Source organism: Halichoerus grypus, chromosome 1 (genome assembly GCF_964656455.1).
Source record: "Halichoerus grypus chromosome 1, mHalGry1.hap1.1, whole genome shotgun sequence".
Taxonomy (NCBI): Eukaryota; Metazoa; Chordata; class Mammalia; order Carnivora; family Phocidae; genus Halichoerus; species Halichoerus grypus.
In genome coordinates this window covers 213,572,039-213,596,676 of record NC_135712.1, presented here as the reverse complement: position 1 = coordinate 213,596,676, position 24,638 = coordinate 213,572,039, and the positions used below count along the sequence as shown (strand labels likewise).

The 24,638-nt window shown below is 62.3% G+C and overlaps 1 protein-coding gene across 3 annotated transcripts; it reads right to left on the bottom strand.

The window, feature by feature from the left end:
- Window positions 1–310: 310 nt before the first annotated feature.
- ZBTB7A (zinc finger and BTB domain containing 7A) lies at window positions 311–20,110 on the bottom strand. 3 transcript variants are annotated; one of them, XM_036116046.2, is made up of 3 exons: window positions 19,820–20,110; window positions 8,930–10,206; window positions 311–5,472 (listed from the first exon to the last, which is right to left on the bottom strand). In XM_036116046.2, the coding sequence occupies exons 2-3, from the start codon at window positions 10,189–10,191 to the stop codon at window positions 4,974–4,976; spliced, it is 1,761 nt and encodes a 586-aa protein (XP_035971939.2). In that variant the 5' UTR covers window positions 10,192–10,206; window positions 19,820–20,110; the 3' UTR covers window positions 311–4,973. The 3 variants fall into 3 exon arrangements, with proteins under 3 accessions (XP_035971939.2, XP_077913571.1, XP_077913569.1); XM_078057445.1 differs by lacking the exon at window positions 19,820–20,110 and adding an exon at window positions 18,570–18,852; XM_078057443.1 differs by lacking the exon at window positions 19,820–20,110 and adding an exon at window positions 12,972–13,195.
- Window positions 20,111–24,638: the final 4,528 nt, after the last annotated feature.

Here is a 24,638-nt window from a genome sequence, read left to right as displayed (position 1 = left end):
AAGCCTGTCGGGCCAGTTCTCCCTGCCCGCCCCCAGGGCCCCTTCCTGGTGCCACCTGCCCAAGCCGGGGCGTGTGGGTCACCTCCTCTGTAGGGGCCCCAGGCCTGCCAATGCTGGGGATCCCCACCCAGCCCAGGAGCCCAGAGGCCAGCTCCCACACTGCCTCCCAGGCCTGGCAGGAAGGGTCAGGCTGAGCACGGGGCCCCGACTGGTGTGGGTGCTTAAGGGCCAGACCCTTGGCCCCCGGGCCCTCCGTCCCCGCTCCCCAGCCTCCCCCCACCCACCGAACAAAACACAAAGAACATCAAAATCAGGCAAATGAGGCAGCAGCATTCGTAACAGGCTGCGTTTAGTGGTTTTTTATGTACAAGAAAAATGATTTTTTTGTCTGGTTTTTCATCTTTTGTATTTTTGTTTTTGTTTTTTTTTTATTACTTTTAAAGCTTCTCCCCCCCACCCCCAAAAAGTGCATTTTTATCAATTGATTTTTTTTTTTTTAAATCTCCCACACTTTATAAAGACTCTCAAATACAGTCTATGGAATGTCTGCTCTGTGCTCTGTGCCCCCGGGCGCCGCCCCTGCCCCCCATTCACCAGGCCCGGCCCCCCCAAAGTCCAAGGCACCTCGTATCCGGGCCTGGGAGGGGCAGGGGGGAACCTGGGTATCTGAACCCCTGGCCGCGGCCTCCAGGCAGCCTCAACTCCGGGACGGGGGTCTCCCCGGCCCCCTCCATCTCCTGGCCCTGCCCGCCCACCCCCCATGTAAATCTATGTATTTAGTGCGAGCTAGTCTTAACTCTGAGGTTATGGTTCCCGGGGCACCTGAGCCCCCAGGCCCTGACCCGTCCTGCGCCAGCCACCCCTCCAGGAAGGCTGCTTCCTCAGCTTAAATAACTTTTTAAAATAAAACTGCAAATATAAATATCTTTCTTTCTCAAAAAATAGGATTTTTGCTTTTTTTGTTGGTTTTAAATTTTTTGTCCTGCTTTTCCTTTCACTCTGTCTGGCCTCCTACAATCCCGGCTGCCTGGACTGCCTCGGTCCTGGGGAGGGGGGGGTCCCCGGGCCCCACCCCCTGTCTCGGTCCCACCGCGTGCCACACATCCCCCACTGCCCCCCCCCCAACTCCAGCCACCATCAGTGGGTCTCAGTAGTGCAAAAACTCCCCAGAGGGCCCTGGAAGGGACTGGGGGACCCTCCCCTCCCACCTGAGACCCCCTCCCCCCTGGAAGGAAGCAAAGGGACAGCCATGTACAAACGGAAATGGGATGAGATGGCCACATGGGGTCTCCTGGGCAAGCCACCCAACGGGGGCAGACTTTGGTACGGCCTGCTGGAGCCCCGGCTGGGCGCAGGCCCACACCGCGCCAGGCTGGGCCTGCTCCGGCACTTTACATTCACTGGGTTTTAAGGTTTTTTTTTTGTGTGTGTGTGTGTGTGTGTTGTTTTTTTTTTGCCTTTTTTTTTGTTTTTTTGTTTTTTTTCCTTAATCTCAAAAGGCAGGGTCAGGGTTGGGGTGGGGGGCTAGGCAGGGAGGAGTAGCAAGGGTGTTAACCTCTCTCTCCCAGGTCCTGCAGGCCGGTGGACAACTCGGGGGGGGACTCCGCCACCCCCACCCCGAGCGCCCCCCAGAGCCCCCCAACCCGGAGCCCCAGGCCGGGACCTCACTCTTGCACACGCGCGCACAACACACATCCACGCAACTTCACCAAGATGATGGAAATAACAATTTCGCTTTGTTTTTCTTTTCTTTTTTTTTTTTTTTGTACCAGGCAGTTAAAAAAAAAAAAACACCCCAAAAAAAGAAAACACAAAAAAACCCCAAACAACCAAACAAAAAAACGTTTTGCTGTGTCCCTTCTGACCAGTCAGCACGTTCCCCCTCAAATATTTTTTTTTGTTTGTTTGTTTCCTGAAACGCGAGAATTCAGCAGTATCTTTGGCAACACTTTATCACGACCTTAATTTAAAGAATAAAAATAAAATCGATCCACATCTATATACAGTATGTGATTGCGCAGAGTTGGGGGGGCTGGGGTCCCGGCGCTGGGCCCATGCAGACGCTGCGGCCCTAGGACGGGCTGGCGGGCAGCAGGAGAGGGGTTAAGGCGGAGTGGGTGGGCAGGGCTGTCAGAAGCTGAGCTCAGAGCTAGGGGCAGGGGTTTAGTGCAATTCCCGAGGAAGTTTGTGTTAAAAGTGTGCTCGGCGGGGGTTCAGCCCTTGCCCCCGCCATAGTCCCAGAGGCCTCAATCCCCCAAGTCCAGTCGCCCCCACTGGCCAGGACGACAGCTGTGATTTTTCAGTTGGTTTTATTGCGAGGGGGTATACGGGTAGGGTGGGGGGGCGGGGAGAGGGCTGTCCCCTCAGGGAACCTCTCAGCTGGGGTGGGGTGGGGGGGGAGGTCCCTGGCCTGGGCGCCCGAGCTCTCTGCTTGGCCTCCACAGATGGTTCTCTGAAAGAGCTCACTCCGTGACACCGGGGTGTGAGCAAGGCCACCCGGCCCTGGGCTCCCCTGCCACCCGCCCTCAGGAGGGGGGGTCCTGAGACATCTGGGGGGCTGACGGGCTCGGGGTGGGGGTGGGACACGAAAACTATCCTGTAGAAACAATGATGAAAGTTGCCTTCTTAAAAAGCTTCCCTTTAAAAAAAAAAAAAGAAAAAGAAGACGAGAAGACGGGGTCTGTGTCACAGAGCAAAGGGGCGCGGAGAGATGGGCCAGCAGCTGGAGGCGGGGAGCAGGGGCACCCCTCACCTTGGGCTTTGATGGGGAAGGGTCTCAGCTTGGCAGGGCGTCTATTTACAGGGTCCCACGCTAGGCATTGCATATGCGAGAGGGCGTCGGGGTGAGGGTGCCCTGGCCTCCGGCAACGTGGTCCCCCCAGCCCTGGCCCCTGTCCGTGGCCTGTGGCTCGGTCAATACCGGGCCTTTGGGGAGCCAGAGGCTGGGGGGAGGCAGGTGCCAGCCCCCAGATTACAGTCAGTGCCTTTGAATAAAAAGAGGGGTGGCTGGGGGGGGTGTAAGGCCCTGGAGGTGGGGCCCCGTCACCCACCTCGACGGGGATGGCATGTCCAAGATGGCGGCTCCTTGGTGGCCACAAGGAAAGGCGGCCATGCTGGAGGGCGGGGAGCCCCGAAGTGGGCGAGGGACGAGGGCAGGGGCGGCAGGGAGGGGGCGTGGGGGGTGGGGGCTGGGGGCTGGGCTGCTCTGGCTGGTCGGAAGGCCAGCCCTCTCTCGGGCCCATCCCTGAGCTGGGGAGTCAGTAAGGAGGGTCCCCGCGGACACGGGTTGGCCATTGTATGGCTGGCGGGTGATGAGACATCTCCAAATCAGAACCAAAAAGGGACAGGAGTGGGGTGGGGGTGGGGGGGACACGGCAGAAACACAAAAACCCCACGGTCCTGCCTGCAGGGCGGGCCCCCGTGGCAAAGCACGAAGACCACCTCAGAAGACCTCGCCCGTGCCTTCCTGACCCCCTCCTCACCTCGGGGAACAGAAGTGGATTCTGCGTCTGTGGTGGGTTTTTTTTTTTATTATTTTGTACAAAAATAAATTGACTTTTAGGAATTTCTTTTTGCTCTCTCGCTCGCTCGCTCTCTCTCGCTCGCTCGCTCTCTTTTATTTTTTATTTTTTTTGTCTTTTCGACTTTTCATAGAAGTTGGTTGTAACTTGTAAACATGTTTTTAAATTAAGAATTAAGATAAAGTATAGTACCCGTTCTGTTACAAAGTGCCAAGACTTCTATTTGTGGTTGGTTGTCTTTTTTTTTTGTTTTTTTGTTTTTTTGTTTTTTTTCCTTTCATTTTGTAAAATCTTGTTTTTATTGCTTTTGTGACACTGGAACTTCTGGACTCTCTCCCCTCCTCCCTGCCACCATGAGACCCTGGGCTCTCTCTGCTCTGGGCTCGTCCACCCCACACTGTTGCCTGCTCCTCTGAGGAAAGTATATTTTATATATATATATCTATATATATCTATATATAAATTTTGTTTTTAAGGAGGAAAAGAAAAAAAAAATCTAAAAAGTGCTTTAAAAACTTGGGAGAGGGCAGGGGCGGGGGAGGGTGAAGACAAAAAAGTTTTGAATCTCCAAACGTCTCGTGGGGTCTGGGCGGCCTGCGTCGGGGAGCGAGGCTGGGGGGGTGGTGGGGCGCCCTGAGCAGCGGTCCGGGGTGGGGGTCCGCCGGGGTGTAAGTGCCGTGAAGGGAGGCGGCGGGAGCCCCTGGGAGCCGCCCTGGCGCCTCCACCACCCCCCCCACCCCGCCGCCCCCCTCTCTCCAGGCCTGGAAATAAATAGATTTGTGTCACATCGGCCAGGAGACACAGAGGACCACAGGCAGGAACGGGAGGCGGGGAGGCCATCGGGGAGATGGAGTGGGGGGAGACCCCCACTTAGTAAGTGCCCTGAGGAAGGAGGGTGGGGGTGGGGACAGGGTGCATTTTAACGTCCACTCACAGCGGACAGAGATCGTTTAAGGTCCTGTCTGAAAGACTCCTAGAAACCAGCGAGGGGATGAAAACAAAAGCCCGCCCCCGTCCCCAGTCCCCCGTGGCCACCCTCACCCCCACCAGGGGCCTGGGGCCCTGACCAGGCCTCAGAGGGGACCCCAGACTCCATGCCGGGGGATGTCCGGGGGCCTCCGAATCTCTATGTCCCACAAAAACCCCAAACCGAGCCCCGAAACCCATCGACGGGGTGGGGGGACGGGGAGCCGGAGCAGGGGTGAGGGTCCCCGTGGAGGGAGAGAACATCATGAAGGAGAAAAATCTGAGAAAAGCACTACCCTAGATTCTGTGACGCTTCATATATATATATCTGTATATATATATATAGATAATAGATATCTGTGTATAGATAGATTTTCTTTTTTTGTGTTTTTGGGGGGGTGGTGGGTGATTTTCTCTCTCTCTCTGTCTCTCTCTCTCTCTCTGTCTCTCTCTCTCTCTCGGGTTTCTGTTTTCTCTTTTTGGTTTTCAGGCAAGTCCGGCCGCGAAGCTGCCATCGGCGGTGGGCCCGGTGCCCCCATCGCCTCCCCCTCCGCCGGCACCCGCTACATTCAACCTGCTCAGGCCATCGGGGCTGGCCTCCTCCTCGTCCTCCTCCTCGTCCTTAAAGTGCTTCTCCTGGCCGTTGCGCCGGGCGTCGGGGGAGCCGGGCGGGGCCGGGGCGCCGGGCGGGGCGGCGGCCCCCGGGGAGGGGTCGGGCCCCCCGAGCCCCCCGCCCCGCACGCGGGGCTTGCGGCCGCGGCGCGAGGGGACGCCGTTGCAGCCGTCCTTCTTGAGGTGTCTGTGCAGGTGGTCGGAGCGGACGAAGGTCTTGCAGCAGCTGTCGCACTGGTAGGGGCGCAGGCCCGTGTGCACGCGCATGTGGTTCTTCAGGTCGTAGTTGTGCGCGAAGGCCGCCCCGCACTGCTGGCACAAGTACGGCTTCTCGCCCGTGTGCTTCCGCATGTGCACCTTGAGCTTGTCCTGCCTGTGGACGGGGCGACGGGTCAGCGGGGGCTGAGACAGGCCCCGGACCCCACGTGCTGTGCGGCCTCACGCAAACGACCTCTTATCCACAGGCGGAGGACGACGAGGGGCTTCCCTCCCGGGGCATCTATGGAGGGCCTGCCGAGTACCAGGCTCTGTTCCAGGGGCGGAGATACACTACAGGGCACAAGGCAGAAGGCCGGGGGGGTCTGGCCATAGAGGACGGCCAGCTGTCCTGGTTTTTAACACTGGAAGTCCCGCATCCCGGGGCAGCGGGGCTCCACCCCACGGCCCCCAGTCCCTGTCAACTCTCCCAGCACCTCGGCCCCTCTCTGCTCTGGCCACACGGGCTTCCTAGCTGTCACCGCAACATGCTAAGCACGCGCCTACCTCAGGACCTTTGCACATGCTCTTCCTGCTGCCTGGAGCACTTCCTCAGAGAGGCCCCTCCCCGCTGCTACAGCCGACCCCACTCCATGTCCCTCATACCACCACCACCTGACTCTTCATCCGTGTGCCGGTTTCCTTGCTCCTCCTCTGTCTGCCTGACTGGATTGTGACCCCCAAGACAGCAGGGTCTGGGTGATTCCGGGACCCCTCCCTGCCCATCTTGCCCCATAGGGAACAGCATGGAGCCAGCTCAGCCAGGGGCCTTTTGGCCCACAAAGCTGGTCAGTGTCTCAGCCCAAAGCAACCACAGGCCGGCTGCTGCTAGGCCCCCACCGCAGCTACTGCTCACACGTGGCCCCCGAGCCCTTGAAATGTGGCCCCTCCCAACTGAGATGCGCTAGAAGCGCAAAAGGCACCCCAGACCCTGAAGACTTCATCTGCTTAATGTAATGTAAAAAAGCTCATTGATGATTTGGCACATTGGTTACATGTTAAATGTAAAAAAAAAAAAAAAAAAAAAAAGGATGTAAAATACGATTCAAATTACTTTCACCTGTTCCTTTTACTTTTTAAAAATGCGGCTATCAGAACATGTAAAATCACAGAAGTGATTCATATGATGCTTTACTGCACTGTGCTGGTCTATAGTCACAGGAGAGGGTCCTGCCTGGACCCACACGGCAGGGGCAGAGACCTGGGTCTCAGGAGCGCTGGCCAGCATCTGGCCCACTCCTGGCTGCAGCCTCTTGCACCCTACGTATGAGATACACTGAGTCTCTCACTTTTCAGACATGCCAGACTGGTCAGTGCCAGGACTGACAAACTCCTATTCATCCTTCAAAGCCCCATCTCAATTGCCCTCCTCCTCCAGGAAGCCTTTCCCACCCCTCAGACAAAGACTTGGTCTCCCCTAGGCTCCTCTAGCCCCAGGTCCCTCCCTCTGGAATCACTCACAGAGCTGGTGTCCTTACCTGCTCTAACGCTTTCTCGACTCCTTACTGCTCTGAGGGTCAAGGCCTGGCCCTCTGCAACCACACCCCTGCCCATTCTCCAGCCTTCTTTCTTCTACGTGCGTCAAAAGAACTCAGGCCACAGTGAACTCATCGTTCCCTGGACTGACCGGGTCTGTCAGCAGTGAGGGGATGCAATTGCCAAGCTCCTTTCCTCTCACCCCCTCTAAGTCCACTGACATGGTCCTCCAGCTGCCTTGCCCAGATCCCAGCCCGGGACCAGGTCCAGAGGGGACAGCAGGGGCTCGGACTGTTCGAGCAGTGTGCAGAAATCTCCCCAGGTGAGACTCAGAGGCTCAGAGAGGGAAAGTGACCTGTCCCAAGTTGCACAGTGGGTCAGGGGCCGCACGGTGGTGGGGTGGGGGTGGAAGCAGCCTGTTTCGTCACCCCAAGCCCTGGTCCGGGTAATTATAGCCCCGGCTGCCACAGGTCCCGCTTACTCAACTCTCTAGTGTGACTCAGAGGGGCCCCTGGGCTCCCTGGCCTGGAGGAAGGCGTGGGGGCTGGGGCCCTGGGTTGGGGGCAAAGAGGAGCCGGGTGGGCACATGGGGGGAAGAGGCATAGCCCGGTGGTCCTCTCCCTGACTCAGTTTCCCTGACTGGCAAACAAGATCAGCCCGAGTCAAGCCGAGCCCTTGGTGGGGTGACCAAGAGAACAGCAGGTCGGAATGAAACCGCCTCAGGCCTGTGGTTAGGGGTGCTGGGGCGGGGGGCTCCAGGCCTCTGCTCAGCCTGGTCACCTCTCCAGACCGTGGCTTGCTGGCCCTCTATCAAGCTGCCCCTCCTGGGCCCAGAGACCCCTGCGGGCAGGGCCCACAGCCACCTTAGGACTCCTGTCTGGAGGAAGAGGGAGGCCCCAAGACTACCAGCACCCCAATCTTACCGAAGGGGCAGGAGCTGGGCCACAAACTAGACTGCCTCCCTCCCAGCTGGCACCCTTTGCCCCTCGCCTGGGCTCCTGGGCCCTGTAGTCTGGGCCCTGCGGTCTGGGCCACACCCTCTTCTCCTGGCCTGCTGGGGAGGGGGCCAGGGGTCGGCCCCTAGGTCCTGTCCCCATGGGGCAGGGCCGGGAAGCTGGGACAATGGCCTCTTTCTTCAGCCTGGGTGGGCGTGGCTGGGGGAACCCCAGGGCGGGTGGGGGTAGGGGGTGATGCTGAGTCACCCAGCCTGGCCAGGCCCCTGCACGCCAGCCCCCCACCCCCACTGGGCTGGCCCACGAGGCCCAACCAGCCAGCTCTGGACTCTTAAGATCCAACCACAAATCCCCTAGCCTGGCCTCCGACTCCTCCTGCCTAGAGCCCAAGCCCAGTGGCTCCTAGGCCCGTTTCCCTTCACGGGCTGTGGTGACCCCCAAGCTCCACTGGCCTCAGGGCCTTTGCACTACCTGTTCACTTGGCCTTCCCCTTGCCTCCTCGGGGTCTCAGCTGTGTTTAAAACAGCGGCCGCCCCCCAACCTTGTTCCCTGCAGCTCTGCCAACTCGCGTTACTAATTCTGTGGTTTCATCTCAGACGCGCCCCCATCGCCCCCACGGGGACTCTAGCACGTCTCTGCACTCCTGGGTCCCCGCGGCCTAGAACAGGGCCCGGCACCCAGCAGGTGCTCCATAAGTGCTGGCCGAAGAGAGTGACTCCCCGGGGCTCCCGGGAGACTCAATGAGATCACACGGCTCTCCACGCCCCACGGGGCAGCCACCCTCTCCCCCAAGGCAAACATCCGCCTCCAGCACAGACGAGAAGAACCACCCCCGGGAAAAGAAGAAGAGCGACTCCCTGCGCCTTCCCTCGAGCCTCGTGTGGTTCGGCCCCGCCGCCCACACGCTCACCGCGGTGAGTGCCTGAGCTCCCCCCGCCACCCGAAGGCTGGTCCCGAGGGGTGCAGGGGAGGCAGGCGCCCAGATATGGAGGAAGCACCCTTCCCGGCAGGACAGCGCCGCTCCTGCACGTGCAGTGGTGTATGTGTGTGGCGGGGGAGGGGACCACACGGGGCTGCAGCTGCAGCAAAGGGCCCCCCGCCGCCCCCTGCCGCCCCCGCCGCCCCCCGCCGCCCCCGCCGGCTCACCTGGTAAAGCGGACCTTGCAGATGTTGCACTCATAGGGCTTCTCCCCGGTGTGGGTCCGGATGTGCCGCGGCAGCTTGCCGGCGCCCTGGATCACCTTCTCGCAGATGGGGCACTTCTGGAAGGCCTTGGCCCGGATCTTCTTCTCCACCTTCTGCGACCAGGCCGGGTAAACATCCCCATCGTGGGCGCCGCTGAAGTACTTCAGGTAGTAGTCCACGACGCCCTTGTCGTCCGCCCGCGACTCGTCGTCGCTGTCCCCCGCCGCCGCCGCCCCCGCCCGGCCCACCGACGACATCATCTGCTGCAGCAGCGTGCTGGCCGCCAGCCCGTCCGCGTCGGGCCCGTCCCCGTCCCCGTCCTCGGCCGCACCCGACAGGAAGCCCGGAGAGTCGCCCGGCTCGGGGGCTGCCTCCGACAGCGAGGCCGCCTCCTCCTCCCCGCCCCGGCCGTAGTGGCCATTCTGCGTGGCGGTGGCCGGCGGGGCCACAGGGGGCGGGAAGAGGCCCCCGGCTGGGGCGTCCTCGTCCCGCTCTGGCCATAGACCTGGGTTGCTGTCGCCCTCGTCCCCATCCCCAGCCGAGGGCCGATCGGCCGGCGGTCCCGGCCCGTAGAAGTCCAAGCCGTTGCAGTCGCCGGTGGCCACGGCGGCCACGGCCGCGGCCACGGCCTCCTTGGTGGCATCCAGGTCGTCGTCGGACGCGCCGAAGGCAGACCAGGGGAAGGCGGCGGCGGCGGCGGCAGGGGGCAGGCTGTTCATGGGGTTGCTCTGGAAGAACTCGAGGTACTCCTTGGCCCGGAGGAGGTTCCGCTGGTCGGTCTGATCTACGAGGTCCAGCTGCCCGGCGTCGGCGCCCGCGTCGGCCGCCAGGATCTGCCGGTCGAGGAGGTCGGCGCAGACATGGCTCACGGCGGGGATCTCGAGCAGGCGGGCGGCGCTGAGGATGTCACCCACGTTGGCCGTGCTGACGGTGAGCGTGGCCGTGTAGGCGAAGTCCATGAGGGCCGTGAGCGCCTCGGCGCTGACGAAGTCGATCTCGTACACGTTCTGCTGGTCCACCACGGCGCCCGACGTGAACAGCTTCTTGAAGTACTGGCTGCAGGCGGCCAGCACGGAGCGGTGCGTGGGGAACTCCCGGCCCTCCACCAGGATCACCACGTCGCACAGCAGGCCCTGCGTCCGCTGCTCGTTGAGCCCGCTCAGGATGTCGCTGCTGTGGTCAGGGAACGGGATCCCGATGGGGCCATCCACGCCGCCGGCCATCTTCCGCGCCGAGACCTGCAGCGCCGGGGAGGGAGGGGGTGCGGGTGAGGATGCGGGCCGGGGGGGGGGCACGCCGGCCGGGGCCGCAGACCCTCGGAAAGGAGCGCCCCGCTCCCGGCCTCAGTTTCCCAGCTGGGCGCCAGTTCCGCGTCACCCGTTGGCAAAACCCACGCCGGGTGCTTCAGAGACGGAGCCTGGCGCCCCCTCCTCCACTAGAGGGCCCACCGCACCCCCCGTCCGAGGGCTGAGCTGAGGCGGGAAGCGCACACAGTAGGTGCTCAACCAGGGCCTCACGTGACTTGCTTCCTAACGAGTCCGAGCGCTGGCTCCCGCCCGCAGCGTCCCAGGAGGCAGGGACACAAGGCACCCACTGTCCGCCGTCACAGGCGCGCCCCCAGCAGGCCCCGGGCAGCACCATCCCCGCCGTGGGAGGCCAGAAACCAGGACCCGGGCGGGAGCTGTGCCCGCGGCCCTGCAGCTGCAGCCCGACTCGAACCTCGGCTGCGTGACCTGAGGGTCTGCGTCCGCCTGGCCCCTTGGCCTCTCTGACCCTCACTCCTGCCTCCCAGTGAGGCCCGGTTCTCTTTGCGGGGGGGGGGGGCGGGGGGCTCTGAGTCAGAGGGAAAGGGAGAGGCCGAGGCCCAGAGACCAGGCTGGGGTCAACAGGCCATAGGCGTGCCCCGGAGGGACGAAGCCAGGGACGACGGCACAACAAACCCCCTCCTGCCCCGGGGAGCCCCCACCGCGCGGTCCGGCCCTGGTCGAGTAATGGGGGAACGGCCTGACGCTCCTTTTCCCTGCCCACCCAGGCTGAACCCCACAAAGGTGGAACGGGGGGGACAGGGGCTTCCTGTCCACCTCAGGCCCACCCAGCCCCTCCCCAACTCTTGGCCACCCTGGCCACTGCTGTTCCAGCCCAGGGCCTCAGTCTCCCCATCCGTCAAATGGACAGAGGCCTTTGGAAGAGCTGGTCATGGCGGGGGGCGGCACTCTGTCTGTCCTGCCCCTCTCCCCCACTCCTTTTTTCCGCCTTCCCCTGGGCTGTGACTCATCCACCCACCCGGGCGCTTGTGCAACCCTCTGGCTCCTGTCCCCACCCCTCCGCCCTCTCTGGGGAGCACCCGGCTGCCCCAAGCCACCCAACACAACCCACATTCCTCTGGCTGGTCAGCTCTCAGGACAGAGCCCCCGGACATCTCCCGGGACAGGGACGAAGCTGTGCCTTCCCTGGCCACCTCAGGAACCCCCAGCCCCTAGTGCGGAGCAGCCCAACACAGGTCGAACCCAGATCCCTCCCACCTTGAGGGGCCAGCCTGGCAAAGGACCCCAGGGTTGGTGTGGCCGGACCCAAGGCCAGGGTGGGACCGTCCCAACCCTGGGCCGCCCTGGGAACAGGGTCCAGGCCCTGGGGCTGACACAGAGGCCTTTGTGTGGCCACTCAGGCACGTACTACACTTCCCAGGACGCCTCTCTCTGCGGCCCGCCCCCTTTCCCGCTGACCACACCAGCTGCTCCGTTCCCCCCTCTGTTCCGCCAGCCCGTTGGCGGGGGGGGGGGGGGGGGAGGCTCAGATGTGGCTGCTGGGAGCAGGAAGATGGGGGGCTGACCCCATCTGAGGCTCAGCCCCGGGAAGCCTCGGAGGAGTCCCTATGGCGGCTTCCACCCCCTGCCACCATCTGCTGTCTGGCCCCAGGCCCCGGGGAGCAAGTGGGCAGATGGGCTCCAGATCAGACTGGACTCGGCCCTCCTCACCCCCTTCTGATCCGCCTCAAGATGGCCACCCTGGCCCTGCTCGCCATTGTCCCCCCAGGTGCCCCAGCGTCCCCTCGGACCAAGGTGTCTCTGGGGGCCTCGAGGTCGGGACCTGAAATGGTTCAGATGATTCACCAGCGCCCCCCTCCACGGCCGCTCCACCCCCGCCTTCCCACGGGCACTGAGGCCGCCGGGCAAGAGGGCTGGCACAGCCCTACATCAAGGCTGAAGATGCCCGGGCTTTCATTTGCTGTAAACCACCCGGCGGGGAAGGAGGCAAACTTGGGCCTCAGACCTGGCGCGGGGCACCAGACCAAGCCCTGGGGTCTGCGTGGGGTCCGAGAGTTTCTCTTTCCCCACATAACCATAAGGGATCCTCCCCCAAAGGGCCAGGCCTGGGAAGATGGATGCCGGCCAAAGAAACCCCCCTGTGAGAGCAGCATGACCCCCACCAACAGAAGAGAACACAAAGGCCCAGATACACTTGGAATCCTAGCCAAGGGCGCCCGGCGAGCCTGACCCTCAGGGTCTGGCCTCCCACCTCCCCGCTCCCCCCACCGTCTCAGCAAGCCGTCACCTTGTCCCTCACCCTGGAAACTAAACTGGCTCTGCAGACACCTGGCCCACACCCTCTCTCCAAGAACACATGCCACCTGCCCGCCACGCCCTGGGCCACTGTCCCCACCCAGGCCTCTTGGGGCCCTCCCTCTAAAGAGGCAGAAGACCACGTGAGATGGGAGAGGGAGGGCAGCTGAACCCCCCTGCTGGGTCAGGTGGGCTCCGGGCAGTAAACAGCCCCGTCTGCTGAACACGCACTGTGCACCGCATCTTCTCACCGGGACAGCCTTGTGGCTGCCCGCGCTCTAACAGGCCCGGCTGGCACCTAGCAGGTGCCCCCACACCAGGTGGTTTCCTTGGCAATGACAATCCAATGAAACTGCTCTCCTCCGGGAAGCCGCACCCCCACGCCGGCCAGGTCCCCACCCTCAGCGGCAGGCCAGGGTCCCCGAGCTCAGGCCCACACCTACCCGGCCCATCTTTCATCAGAGCTCCGCCCCCGCGCTCGCCTCCGTGGGATTTCCGGGGCGCTGGGTGCTGACTCGGCGGCCGAGGGGCAGGCCTCAGCAGGCTCCTCCCGGGCTAGAGGTGGGGCACCCCTTCCCTCTGTGCTCCCCCCCCCACTGCCGTGGGCGCACAGTAGGGGCGCAGCAAACCGGATGACCCAAAGACCACAGAGCTAGGCGCTGGAGAGAGCCCACACCCAACCCCACCCACCTAGCTGGCGGGCTCCCCCCCCCCCGCCCAGTCCCACCTCCCATCTAACCCGGGGTCGCTTGCTGCACTTTTTCCAAGGCGGCAGAACCCAAGCCGGTTTCGGCCCTGGTGGGGCCTCCTCTGTGCCCCGGACATTTCAGGAAATAATTGAGGAACGAACCGGGCATCTTGACTTCATCCTTCCCGCTGTAACCCTGGGCTTTACAGACGAGGAGACGCTCAGAGCAGTGAGCAGACTCGGGCAAGGTCCCACAGCAGACCAGCTGCCAGGCTCGGACCCAAGCTGCGGCCACTCAACTGCTGGGGCCCCAGGGTAAGGTCACGAGTGCCTTCCCCTGGTCCCAGGAGTAGCAGGTGCCACCCAGGAAGGACCCCAGGATTGTGGGAAGGGCATCCTGAGCATGGGCAACAGCAGAGGCCAAGGCCCGGAGGTGGGCGCCTGGGAGAGAGACAGGGAGAGGAGGCTCTATTCACCAGGCTTCCCAAGGTCAGGCGCAAGGTGAGGGCTGAGGCGGGTCTCCTCCTCCTCCCTGCACTCCTCAGGAAGGAGAGGGGGCGGCCAGCACGGGCTGGGCAGGTAACTGCCACCTGACATCTTCCTGGAGGAGTAGGGGGCAGCCTAATGAGGGGTCAAGGCCTCTCCACCCCCCCACCCACGGAGAGTACGACAGGAAACCACAGGGAACTCTAACACCTACTATGTGCTACGCACAGCAGCTTGGGCCCACATCCCGGCTCTTGCATTTCCAAGGGTAGGACACTGGGCAAGAGGCGGTGCCTCTCTGCCTCGGTCTCAGAGGTCATGACAGAAGCAAGGGGACTGGGGCTGCTCTAGGCCCAGGGTCCCGCTCTCGCCCATTGGGCAAACTCCTCCTGGGGGCCTACTGTGTGCCTGCACCGGTCCCCGAAGGCCCATTGAGGCTGTTTACTGTCCCCCTCCTTGTGCATGGGGGGCTTTGAACTTAACCTCTGAACGTTACTGCAGGAATTCAACCCCTTCCCCACCAACGAGGTGTCAGGGGAGTGTGGGGGGGGGGGCCCCAGGAGGAAGCCAGGGGAGAGGAGCCGTCACCTGGAGGGGAAAACCAGGCCCAGAGAGGGTGGGTGGCCGGCCCAAGGTCACACAGCAAGTCTGGTGCCCAGGTGCGGTTGCCAGGCCCACGCCCAGCCGCCCCCGCCCCCTCACAGGCCAGCGGCCTGTGTTGCAAGGTTGGTCCCAACGGGTAACCCCGCCCTGACCTGGTGCCAATCCCTGCCTGGCCCGGTCCCCGGCCTGGGGTTTAATGGGACAGGAATGCAGCGTCCCAATTAGGGAGTGGGGGGCACCAATGGCCCGGCGTGGCTGCTGGGCTGCCAGCCCGCCTGTCCTCATAGGCCTCCCTCCAGGCCAGACACCAGCAAACAGGCCCTCGGCCATTTTATGTGTCCATTTATTGCCCTAAATGGGGAGGGGCTTCCTGCCCAGGCCTTAAAGGGCCAGAGGCAGGAAGGCTGCGGGCCCAGTGGGAAGTGTGTGGGGGGGAGGGGCGATGAGGAGGTCATGGGGATCCCATCTGACCCCCAACTCATGGGTGGGGCTGAGGCTCACCCTATTCCCACGCTCTTGAGTGCTGTCATGGGTCAGGAAGTAACAGCCCTGACACCAGCACTGGGTTCCAAGAGGAAGCCCAGGGAAGGGAGAAGCCGTTCATGGTGAGTTAGAAGGAATGAGCTTCCCATCACCTGGGGTAAGTAAAGCCAGGCTTCACAGAATCCCATCATTCCTACCCCACCTGCTCAGGCTGCACCTGCTTGTACAAACTGCCCTAAGAGGCCTGGGTGGCCTGTAGGAGCTGGACTCCTCTCTACCTCCAGACCCTGAGGCCTGCTTGTTCCCAGGAGGTACCCGACCACCCCAACCCCCGCCCCCCGCCCGGGCAGCCGGAGGCCTCAGCCTGGAAGCCCCAAAGGGGAGCTCAGCCCATCGGGGCCCTAGTGTCCTGTGCCCACAAACCCGCCAAGTTCCCTCCCATCAAACACATCCTGATGGGAGGTGGGACAGGGCCTTGTTTTCCAGTTAAACCAGAAAGGCGTGGGTGGGGACACTTCCACTGAGTGGCCGTTCACAGCCTGCTGGGGGGACAGATGGAGGGGCTGGTCCTTTGGCCATGCTCCTCACAAGCGCCAGATTCTCCACAGGGCATCTTCCGCACTTTGGTGCTCCGGACTCAGGCCCCGGCCCTAGCCCCGAGGGGAGGGGCTGCTCCCCCACTGGCTCCCAGGCAGCAGGGTGGGGGGCTGATGTCTCAACATCAAGCATCACAGGGTCTGTAATCATTGCCCACTTTATAGGTCAGGAAACTGAGGCTCAAGAGAGGGGAAGGGACTTGCCCAGGGTCACACAACAGAGCTGAATTTTAACACAAGCCCACTGGCTCTGTACTAACTGGTCCTTCCAGGGCTCCGTGCCCCCCCCCCACTGCCCCCGGGGCACCAGCAAGGGACTAAATCCCCCTCCCCTGGGGGCCTTGGGGCTGAGGACAGCTTATTCTCACGCCCCCTCAGAGCTGCCTTGTGATAGCCCAGAAAAGGGAGAGGTTTGCCTGAGGTCACACAGGGAGCCTGGGGCGGGACCGGAGTCGGGCTGACATCCGTGAACTCCTGGCATCTGTGAACTCCGGGGCAGGGACCCCGGAGCCCTGGTCATCAGGACAGGGACGCAGCAGGGGCTCTCCCGGGCCCTGACGCAGCACGGCAGGGACCCAGCAAATGCTCCTGGGGCTCCTGGGGAATCGCTGACCAAACCCTCAGGCCAACAGATTTGGGCTGACAGCAAGACTGAGGCTGACAAGAGGGGTAGTGACCTCCACAGGGAGGCCTCCGGTGGAGGAGAGGGCTGGGCTGAGACTGGACCACACTGGCCCCCACCCAAGCCTGTTCCTCTGGTCCCCACTGCCCAGGGCTGTTGCGGGGCGGTTTATGGCCCGCCAGGTGCCTGGAGCCCAAGGTGACAGGTGGGGGTGCTGCGTGTCTCAAGTGGCTGGCCTGGACACACTTCAGCAGAATCCCGGTGGCGCCCTGAGTTGACCGGGGTGCTCCCTCCACGAGGGCGGGAAGGAACAGGAACACAGATCTGCAGGCACCCACAGAATACCCCATAACCCCATTTTACAAGGGGGGACACCCAGACTCCCAAAGGCCGAGGGGCTTGTCCAAGGTCACAGAGCGACTAGTGGGCTGTCATTTGAAGCCCCCGCAGACCTCAGGCCAGCTCTGCTGCAGAGGGGCTGGCCCTGAGACTTGGCTTTTTCGAGGTGACCTCGGTCATCTCAGGTATAATGGGTCATAAAACCCAGAGAGCCCTGCCCGTCTCCAGGGGCCAAGGTGCCAAGGTGAGGGACTGTGGCTCAGAGGGGAAAGGCCCCAGCAAGCCATAAAAGTGCCTGCCACAGAAGGCTGGGAGGCGAGAGGACAGGGGCTCATGCTGTGTGACCTTGGGCACCTTGCTGGCCCTCTCTGAGTCTCACTGTCCTCTTTGCGCAAAGGGTTTCATGAGCCCCAGGAAAGCTCCATTTGGCCTACAGGCGCCTGCTCTCGACCCCCAGGCCCTCTGGAAGACAGGTGGGTGGGCGCCCCTCAGCTGAGAGGAAGGAAGACTGGGCCTCATCCTGAGCCGGGAGGCAGGACCACGATGGTCAGACCCAGCTAAAGCGCGGTGACCTTGGGCTGCTTTCTGCTTCCCCCTGGGCCTCAGTCTTCCCGCCCACCCCCCCCACGGCACCAGCTCCCCGGGGCTGCTGTAAGCCCCGCGCAGGGCTCCTCTCCCAGCCTTGGTTTCCTCGTAAGGCCATGGGGACTGCCACCGGCCTGCACCAGCGTAGGTCAGAGGGCCCCGAGGAAGAGAAAGCAAGGGAAAAGGCAAACACGGGTACTTGCTACTGCCTCGGGAACCTTCCCCGCTGGATGGACGCTGAGCTCTGCCGGGCCTCAGTACCCCACACAGAGCAAAGGGTGCACCAGGGCTCCGAGGCCACCCTAACGCTGCTTCTCCCAGGGCCTGCGTGCGCTGAGAGTTTCGTGGCGCCCGGCCCGGGCCAGGGTGCTGACTGGCCACCACGCAGCCAATCAGAACTGAATAATAAATACCCCCCCAAAGTGACCCACGAATTAAAATTTCAGTGTCCCCGTTGGCTCCTCTTTCCTTCATTAGGCATGCGGATCCCAGGGCTTCGCTCTTCCAGTCACTGGCTGCTGCCCCCCCTTCTCCCCGAGGCTCCCGTCTCCACAGCGATGGGAGGCGGTAAACAGAGCCCCGAGCCCAGCCGACAAGTGCCAGGCCCGGTGTGCTCCAGGGGCCCCACGGGGGGGGGGTGGTCCCCCGGGGGGGGAATGCCCCCTGCCCGGAGCCCTCCACCGGGCAGCAGCAGGGCCCAGCCTGGACTCCCCCGACCTCTCCCAAGACCAGCTCTGCCAATAGGAAGTGATCGGCGGGTCCTGCCGCGGGCCCCCCAGTGTGGGAGCGGCACACTCAGGGTTACGCCCTGGCCCTGTTGTTGTGGGGGGGGGCTGACATGGAATCCCGGATGCCCTCTCCAGCCGGGCCTGCTCCCGGAGGCAGCTGGCAGGGAGGAGGGGGGAGTAAACCAAGCCCGCCACCCATGGGTGAACCAGGTGGGCACGCCCGGGGAAGGGGCACCAGCAGCTCTCTCACTTCCGCCGCCTGGCTAGGGCGACAGAGACGAGTTGTCGGCCTCCCCCTGCCGCTCACTCAACTGCTGGCTACATTCCCCAAACATTTAGCGGGCGCCCACTGGGTGCCCCGGCCGCGGTGGACAGCAGTCTCTTGCTGCGGGCCACCGGGCTCCCCCGCAGCCAGCCAGCGCGGGCACTGCCTCCCAGAACCCGCAAAGGCCTGTGCCTGGGGGTGCACCCAGCCCCAGCGCTCAGCTCAGGTCCCTGCCTGCTTCCCAGGCCTGGGGCTGGGGGAGGGGGCTGGTTCCCAAGCCAGGGAGGGAGGAAGAGCGAGGGAGGGGGCCGGATCCCACCAGCTCACCCCCTCCTCTGCCGGGGCTCAGGGTTCGCACGTGGTGGTGGCGTCAAGGGGAAGGAGGGGGGTCCGGGCCAGAGGAGACGGGGTCACGCGCTTTGGGGGCGCGGGCGGGGGGAGAGGGGTGCTCTCCGCCCCCTCCCCGGGGGCCGGAGTCGCGCGGCTGCGCGGGCGGGGCAAGGGGCCAGGCCGGTCCCCCCACCCAAGGCTGAGTCAGGCCCGGGCGGGGGCAGGAAGCGGCCCCCTCCCCCGCCCCGGCCGCAGCGCGCGGCCCCCGCCCCGGCCCGCGGGCCCCCGCCGCGCCGTCCGCGCGGGGGGCTCCTACCTCCTTCCCGGGGCAGCGGCGAGGGGGCCCGGCCCCGGCGGCGGCGGTGGCGGCGGCTGCGGCTGGGCTGGCTCCCTCCGAGGGGCCGGGAGGCGGCAGTGAGCCTGGCCCCGCGCCACCCCCCGCCGCCGGCGGCCAATCCCCACCCGGGCTGGGGGGAGGGCGATGCAAATTACCCCGGATCTGGGTCCGCCCGCCCGCCTCCCCCACGCCCGGGCCCGGCCTGCACTAGGCCGCGCATCCCCGGGCTCGCTTGCGCCGCGCGGCCGGTCGGGCCGCCGCCCTCCCCGGGGAGCGCCGGGTGGGTGACCCCCCCCCCGGGGCGGGGGGCCGAGGGGAGGGGGGCTGGGGACGGTTACACAACCAGGCGGGGAGGGGCCCCGGGGCGGGGAGGGGGCCGGCCCGCGGGCCGCGCAGCCGGAAGCCGGGGACCGCCACCGGCCCCCGGCGAGGGGAGCCCGGCTTCAGGCCCCGCCCTCGGGCCGGCTCGGCCCGCCCCCGCGCCGCGCCGCGCGATCGGTCCGCGCCCATTGGTTCGCCGGCCCGCCGCTCACCGCCCCTCCTCCGCACCGCCCCTACCCGCGGACCGCGGCGGGCCGCCGGCGCGAGGCACCCTGGGACTTGTAGTCCGAGCCGCCTGCCACCTGCCAACCGCAAGCGGCGGGGGGACTACGACGTCCAGAAGCCCCCGCGGCCGCGGCCGCCCACAGGGACACTCCACCCCTTCCCCCTCCTTTGCAAAGCCCCCCTCCCTGTTTTTTCAGCCCCCTCCCCCCCCATCCCCCATGGAGCTCAATCCTGGCCAACTCCAACGTATGCACGCAGCACCGAATAGGCCCCCGGGGGGCGAGAGCACCCCCAGTACCTAGCTGCAAACTTAGCACGCGACGCGCCCCCCTATCTCCCCACGCCGGTTTCCCCCACCCTCAATGCGGCCCCGCTTCCCCTCCCCCGCTCCCCGCGCGCCTGGGATCCCCGAAAAGCCATGCACCCGGGTGGGGGGGGCTGGGGCACAAGCCCGTGCACTTCGCCCCCAATCCCCCTTCTCGGGCGGCGCCCCCTCCCCGCGCTCGGGATCCAGGGCGCCTCCAGCCTCCGGGCAGCTGCCAACCACCCCCTCCTCTGAAACTTGCGGAACGTCCGCGGTTCTCCTGATCTCCCCTTCCCGAGAGGGCAGAGGTGGGCGCAGCGCCCCCGGCCCGTCCCCGCCCTGCACCCCGTACGGGGGGCCGCGCCGGGCGCTGACTTACCTCGCGCGGCCGGGCCGGGGCCGGGCCGGGCCGGGGCGCGAGGGGCCGGGGCCCGGAGTTGGGACTGGGCTCCTCGGCCGCTCGCCTCCGGGGTCCGCGTCTCTCGCTCTCCGCCTCTCGCGCTCTCCCCTCGTCGCTCCCTCGCTCCGGCGGCGGCGGCGGCGTCACTGCCCCTACAGTAACTGTACAGTACAGCCAAAGCCCCGTATGATGCTCGCGACTCCCTTCCTGGTTTCTCCGAGGGCAAGAGGGGTCCTCCCTTGTCTTAAAGGTGCCGCAGCCGCCGGCCCCCCCCCACGCCCAGCCTGCCCCCCCCACCCTGGCCTCGGAGGCCAGAACAGGCTCGGCAGGTCCCCTCTTGCCACGTCTCTGCCCTCCCGTGGGGCTTCGCCCGCTGCGCCGGGGAGACCGGGCTGTTATTAGGTTTTGTCAAGTTGGGGGGGGGTCCAGCCCGCCCCCGGCGCGCCCCCCCTCCTATGACCTCTCCGCCCCGCTGCGCGGCGCCGTGCCAGCTTGCCAGCTTATCTGGCCCCAGAGCTCCCCGGGGCGCGGGGGGAGCGGGCCCCCCGGGGTGGAGGGGGGGTGGGGGCCTCCAGATAAACAGGCCCCCAGCCTCTGCGCAGGGGCGGGCGCGGGGGGGCGCGGGCTTTGCCCCCGACGCCCGGGGCGTGGCAGGATGGCAGCGGGGGCGGGGAGGGCTGTGCGCACTGCGAGGACCGACGCGGGCGTGGGTCGCAGCGGCCGGGGCTGCTGGGGGTGGGTGGGGGGCGAGGGAGTGGGGACCCCGGGCCAGGCGCCGGCCCTCCCGGGGCCTCAGTTTGCCCAGCCGCAGAAGGGACCCGGGGGCGGGTTTTCGAATGACGGCTTGGGTCCGCTGGGCTCCTGGGTCCCTAAATGAAGCAGCCAACCTGCCTGCCCGCGATTATATAAAAGAGTCGCCTCCGCCCGCTGCGCCAGGGGCGTAGCGGGGGAAGGGGTTGGCGAGGGGCGGGCTGGGCGGTTGTTTTCCCGGCTCTCCGAGTTCCCCCACCCAACTGCGGGCCGCTGGGCTGGACGGGGACCGGGCCCCGGACGTCTGGGTCCTGCGGGCCGCTCTCGCCAGGGTCTGCGTGGCTCCGGAGGGGCAGCGATGGGGAGTGGGGAGGCGCTGGCTCAATCCAACTTTTTTCCCTGTCCATTTCTCCCACTTCCTCCCCGGTCGTGGGAGAGGTCCGGCGGGGGACGGGGGAGGGGGAGGAGGGGACGAGCGTTGAGAACAGCCTGACCCGGCCCGGCCGGCTGCCCGCTGCACACAGTAGGCGCCTGGGGAGGGCTGGCTGGTGCGACCCGCCGCGTGGGGGGCTCTGCGCCTCAGTTTCCCCTTCCTCCTTCCCTTGGACGGAGAGGGCTGGCACCTGCTTAATCGCTGCCTTTTACTGAGCGCTTCTCGAGTGGCTGGCTCTGTCCGGGGTCCTGTTTACCTCCATTCTAACATCTAATCTCATTATACTCATTTATTGCTATTATCATTACCACCATTACCTTACAGGCAGGAAACTTGGGTGAAGTGGACTCAGTCTGTCCTTCTCTGACTTCAAAGCTTCCCACCGCCCCTTGTACTTTATTACTTCTGCGCACAACATATTAAAGGCGCCTTTCAACTCCCAAACGGGTTGAATCGGCTTTTGTAATAATAATTTGGCTTCAAGGGGAAACCCGGGAGGCCCCCAGAGGGGAAGTGACAGCCCCAGGTCTTGCAGCCTGAAACCAGCCCCTAATAGGTGGGAAGGGACCGAGGGAGGGGCCACGAAGGTCCCGGGTGAGGGTGGAACCCAGGGACTTTGCTCTAACGACCCTGCCTGGGACGTAAGCCCTTCTTCCTTCCTTAAACCACCCTGCCATCAGCCTTGGGATTAGAAGGGCCAAGCAGAAAGACACTTTGCAGGTCTCAGGGTTGTGCCTGGACTCCGGCAGATAACTAATGCTCTGTTCCTGCTCCTCAATGGTCTCACCCCCCCCACCTCACCCAAAGCTCCACCCACTCAGCCAGTACTCAGTTTCCCCTCCCGTACCACCTAGTCTCAAATATCCTGCACCCTTTCTCTACAGTTGAGAACCTGATTCAGAAGGGGACGGGAATGCATATAGAAGATTGGCATTGAATCTAATCCTCAACACGCCCTGAAAAGAAGCAGGCCATTTTATATAGAAGCAAACTGAGGCCCAGAGAGGGACCATGAGCAAGGATGTCAAAGGCAGCATTCACCTGGCTCTGGATCCTGCCAGAAGGGCTGGGGGTGGGTCCTTCAGGATATGCCAGGATGGCAGACCCCTACCTCCTATGCTCACTCCTGTCCCTGATATGAAAATAGTGAGGGAGGCAAAGCTTTGTCCTGACCCCCATTCCTCACTCGCTACCCGCGCAAATATCCAAGTAGATACTATTTTAAAAGCTAATAAGGTTAGGGCACCTGGGTGGCTCAGTTGGTTGGGCGACTGCCTTCGGCTCGGGTCATGATCCTGGAGTCCCCGGATCGAGTCCCACGTCGGGCTCCCTGCTCAGCGGGGAGTATGCTTCTCCCTCTGACCCTCCCCCCTCATGCGCTCTCTCTCTCATTCTCTCTCTCTCTCTCTCAAATAAATAAATAAAAATCTTTTAAAAAAATAAAATAAAAAATAAAAGCTAATAAGGTTATAAAAGATTGAGTTACTGTGTGACCTTGGGCAGATTACTTAACTTCTCTGATCCTCAAGAGTCCATTGCAGAGTATAATGATAGAAACTTCCTAGGGTACTAACAAGGGAGACAATAGGTGGTACATATAACATTCTTTTTTAAAAAAATATTTTATTTATTTATTTGAGAGAGAGAGGCAGAGATAGCGAGAGAAAGAGAGAGAGAGGGAGAAGGAGGCTCCCCACTGAGCAGAGAGCCCAACGTGGGGCTCAATCCCAGGACCCTGAGATCATGACCCGAGCCAAAGGCAGACACTTAACCAACCGAGCCACCTAGGTGCCCTACATAAAACAGCACAGTAGGGTAGGAGAGAAGTCCTCCATACATGCTAGATGTTATTATATTGATGTTATTACTACTGTTTGGGCCATACCCCCGATCCTGTTCCTGGCCAGGGCAGCAATGAAACCCACATTTCAAAGATGAAAAGTTCACACACACACTCAATGCATTTTTTACTTCATTGGCAGACCCCCATAAGTTGCTTGGCAAAAGGGTGTTCAGAGTATGTCAAGACCAGCTCCATCTTAGCAATAAAACAACATGAAAATCAACAAATATTTGGCACTTGCCTCAGAACAAATTTGTTCCGGGGTAAGTAGTAACATCAGCTCTGGACTTCTGAATTCCACCTTTGAATGCAACTTTAGTCCCTCTGTGTAGCAGGGATTATCATCCCTGATGGACAGGATGATGGTGCAGAGACCCAGAGAAGGCATATAACTTACCAAAGACACAGCGAGTGAATGGATGGACCTGAATTCGAGTTATGTTGGCGAGGCTGCTAATTTATATATTTTGAGCAGATAATTCTTGTCACCATAAGCAGGGGTTGCTTCTGGGGTGGAGAAACAGAGGGGATGGGGAGCAGGGTCAGAGACCTTCTGTTCACTGTCTTTGATCTTTTGAATTTTGCATCATGAGTTTTTTTTTTAAGTCATCTCTACGCCCAACATGGGGCTTGAACTCACAATCCCAAGATCAAGAGTCACATGCTCTCCTGACTGAGCTGGCCAGGCACCCCGATGCACATATTATTTATAATGAAATTTAAAATAAAGTCACATTTCTTAGCTTTTGTGCTTCAGAGAATACCAGCAAGAAAGTGAAAGAAAAACCCACGGAAGGAGAGAGAATATTTGCAAATCATAGCTATAAAGGTCTGCTGCTCGGAATATGTAAAGAAATTTTAAAACTAGCAATAAAAACAAAATAACCAATTGTTTGAAATGGGCAAAGGATTTTAATGGACATCTCTCCAAAAAAGATATACCAAAAAAAAAAAAAAAGATACATTAAAAAAGTTGCGCAACATCATTAGTCATTAGGGAAATGCAAATCAAAACCATGATGAGACACCACCTCACCCCGCTAGTATGGGCTGCACCAAAAAGGCAGACAATAGCAAGTGTTGGTGAGGATGGGGAGAGACTGGAGCCCTCCTGTCCCACTAGTAGGAAAGCACGATGATGCCGCTGCCGTGGGGGATAGGCCGGCACTTCTTCCCAAAGTTAAACAGAGTGACCATCTAACCTGGCAAGGTGTGTGTACCCAAGACAAATGACATCTGGTCCACACCGAAACATGGAGGTGCACATCCATAGCACCATTATTCATAACAGCCCCAAACTAAAAACAGTCCAAATGTCCATCACCTGATAGATGAATGCACACAACACGTCCATCCACGCACTGGATATCAGCCCCAAACAGGAGCGAGGCACCCACACGTGCTGCCCTGGGGACGGACCCTGAGCCCACGACGCTCAGGGAGGGAACCAGACACAGAAGGCCACGTGGGGTGTGAGTCCACGTGGGTGACACGTCCAGAACAGGCTCATCCATGGACAGGAAGGGGGCTCATGGGGCAGTGTGTGTGTGGGTGATTGCTAATGGGGACACGTTTCCTTTAGAAGTGATAAAAATGTTCCAAGATTAGATTGTGGTGATGGTTGTACAACTTTTGAGTACACTGAAAACCACCGAATCATACACTTTAAAGAGTGAATGTTTTGGTACGTGGATGACATAAATTTTTAAAAAGCAAAGCAACACCCATATTCACAGCAGCATTTTTCACAACAGCTGAAATGTAGACACGAC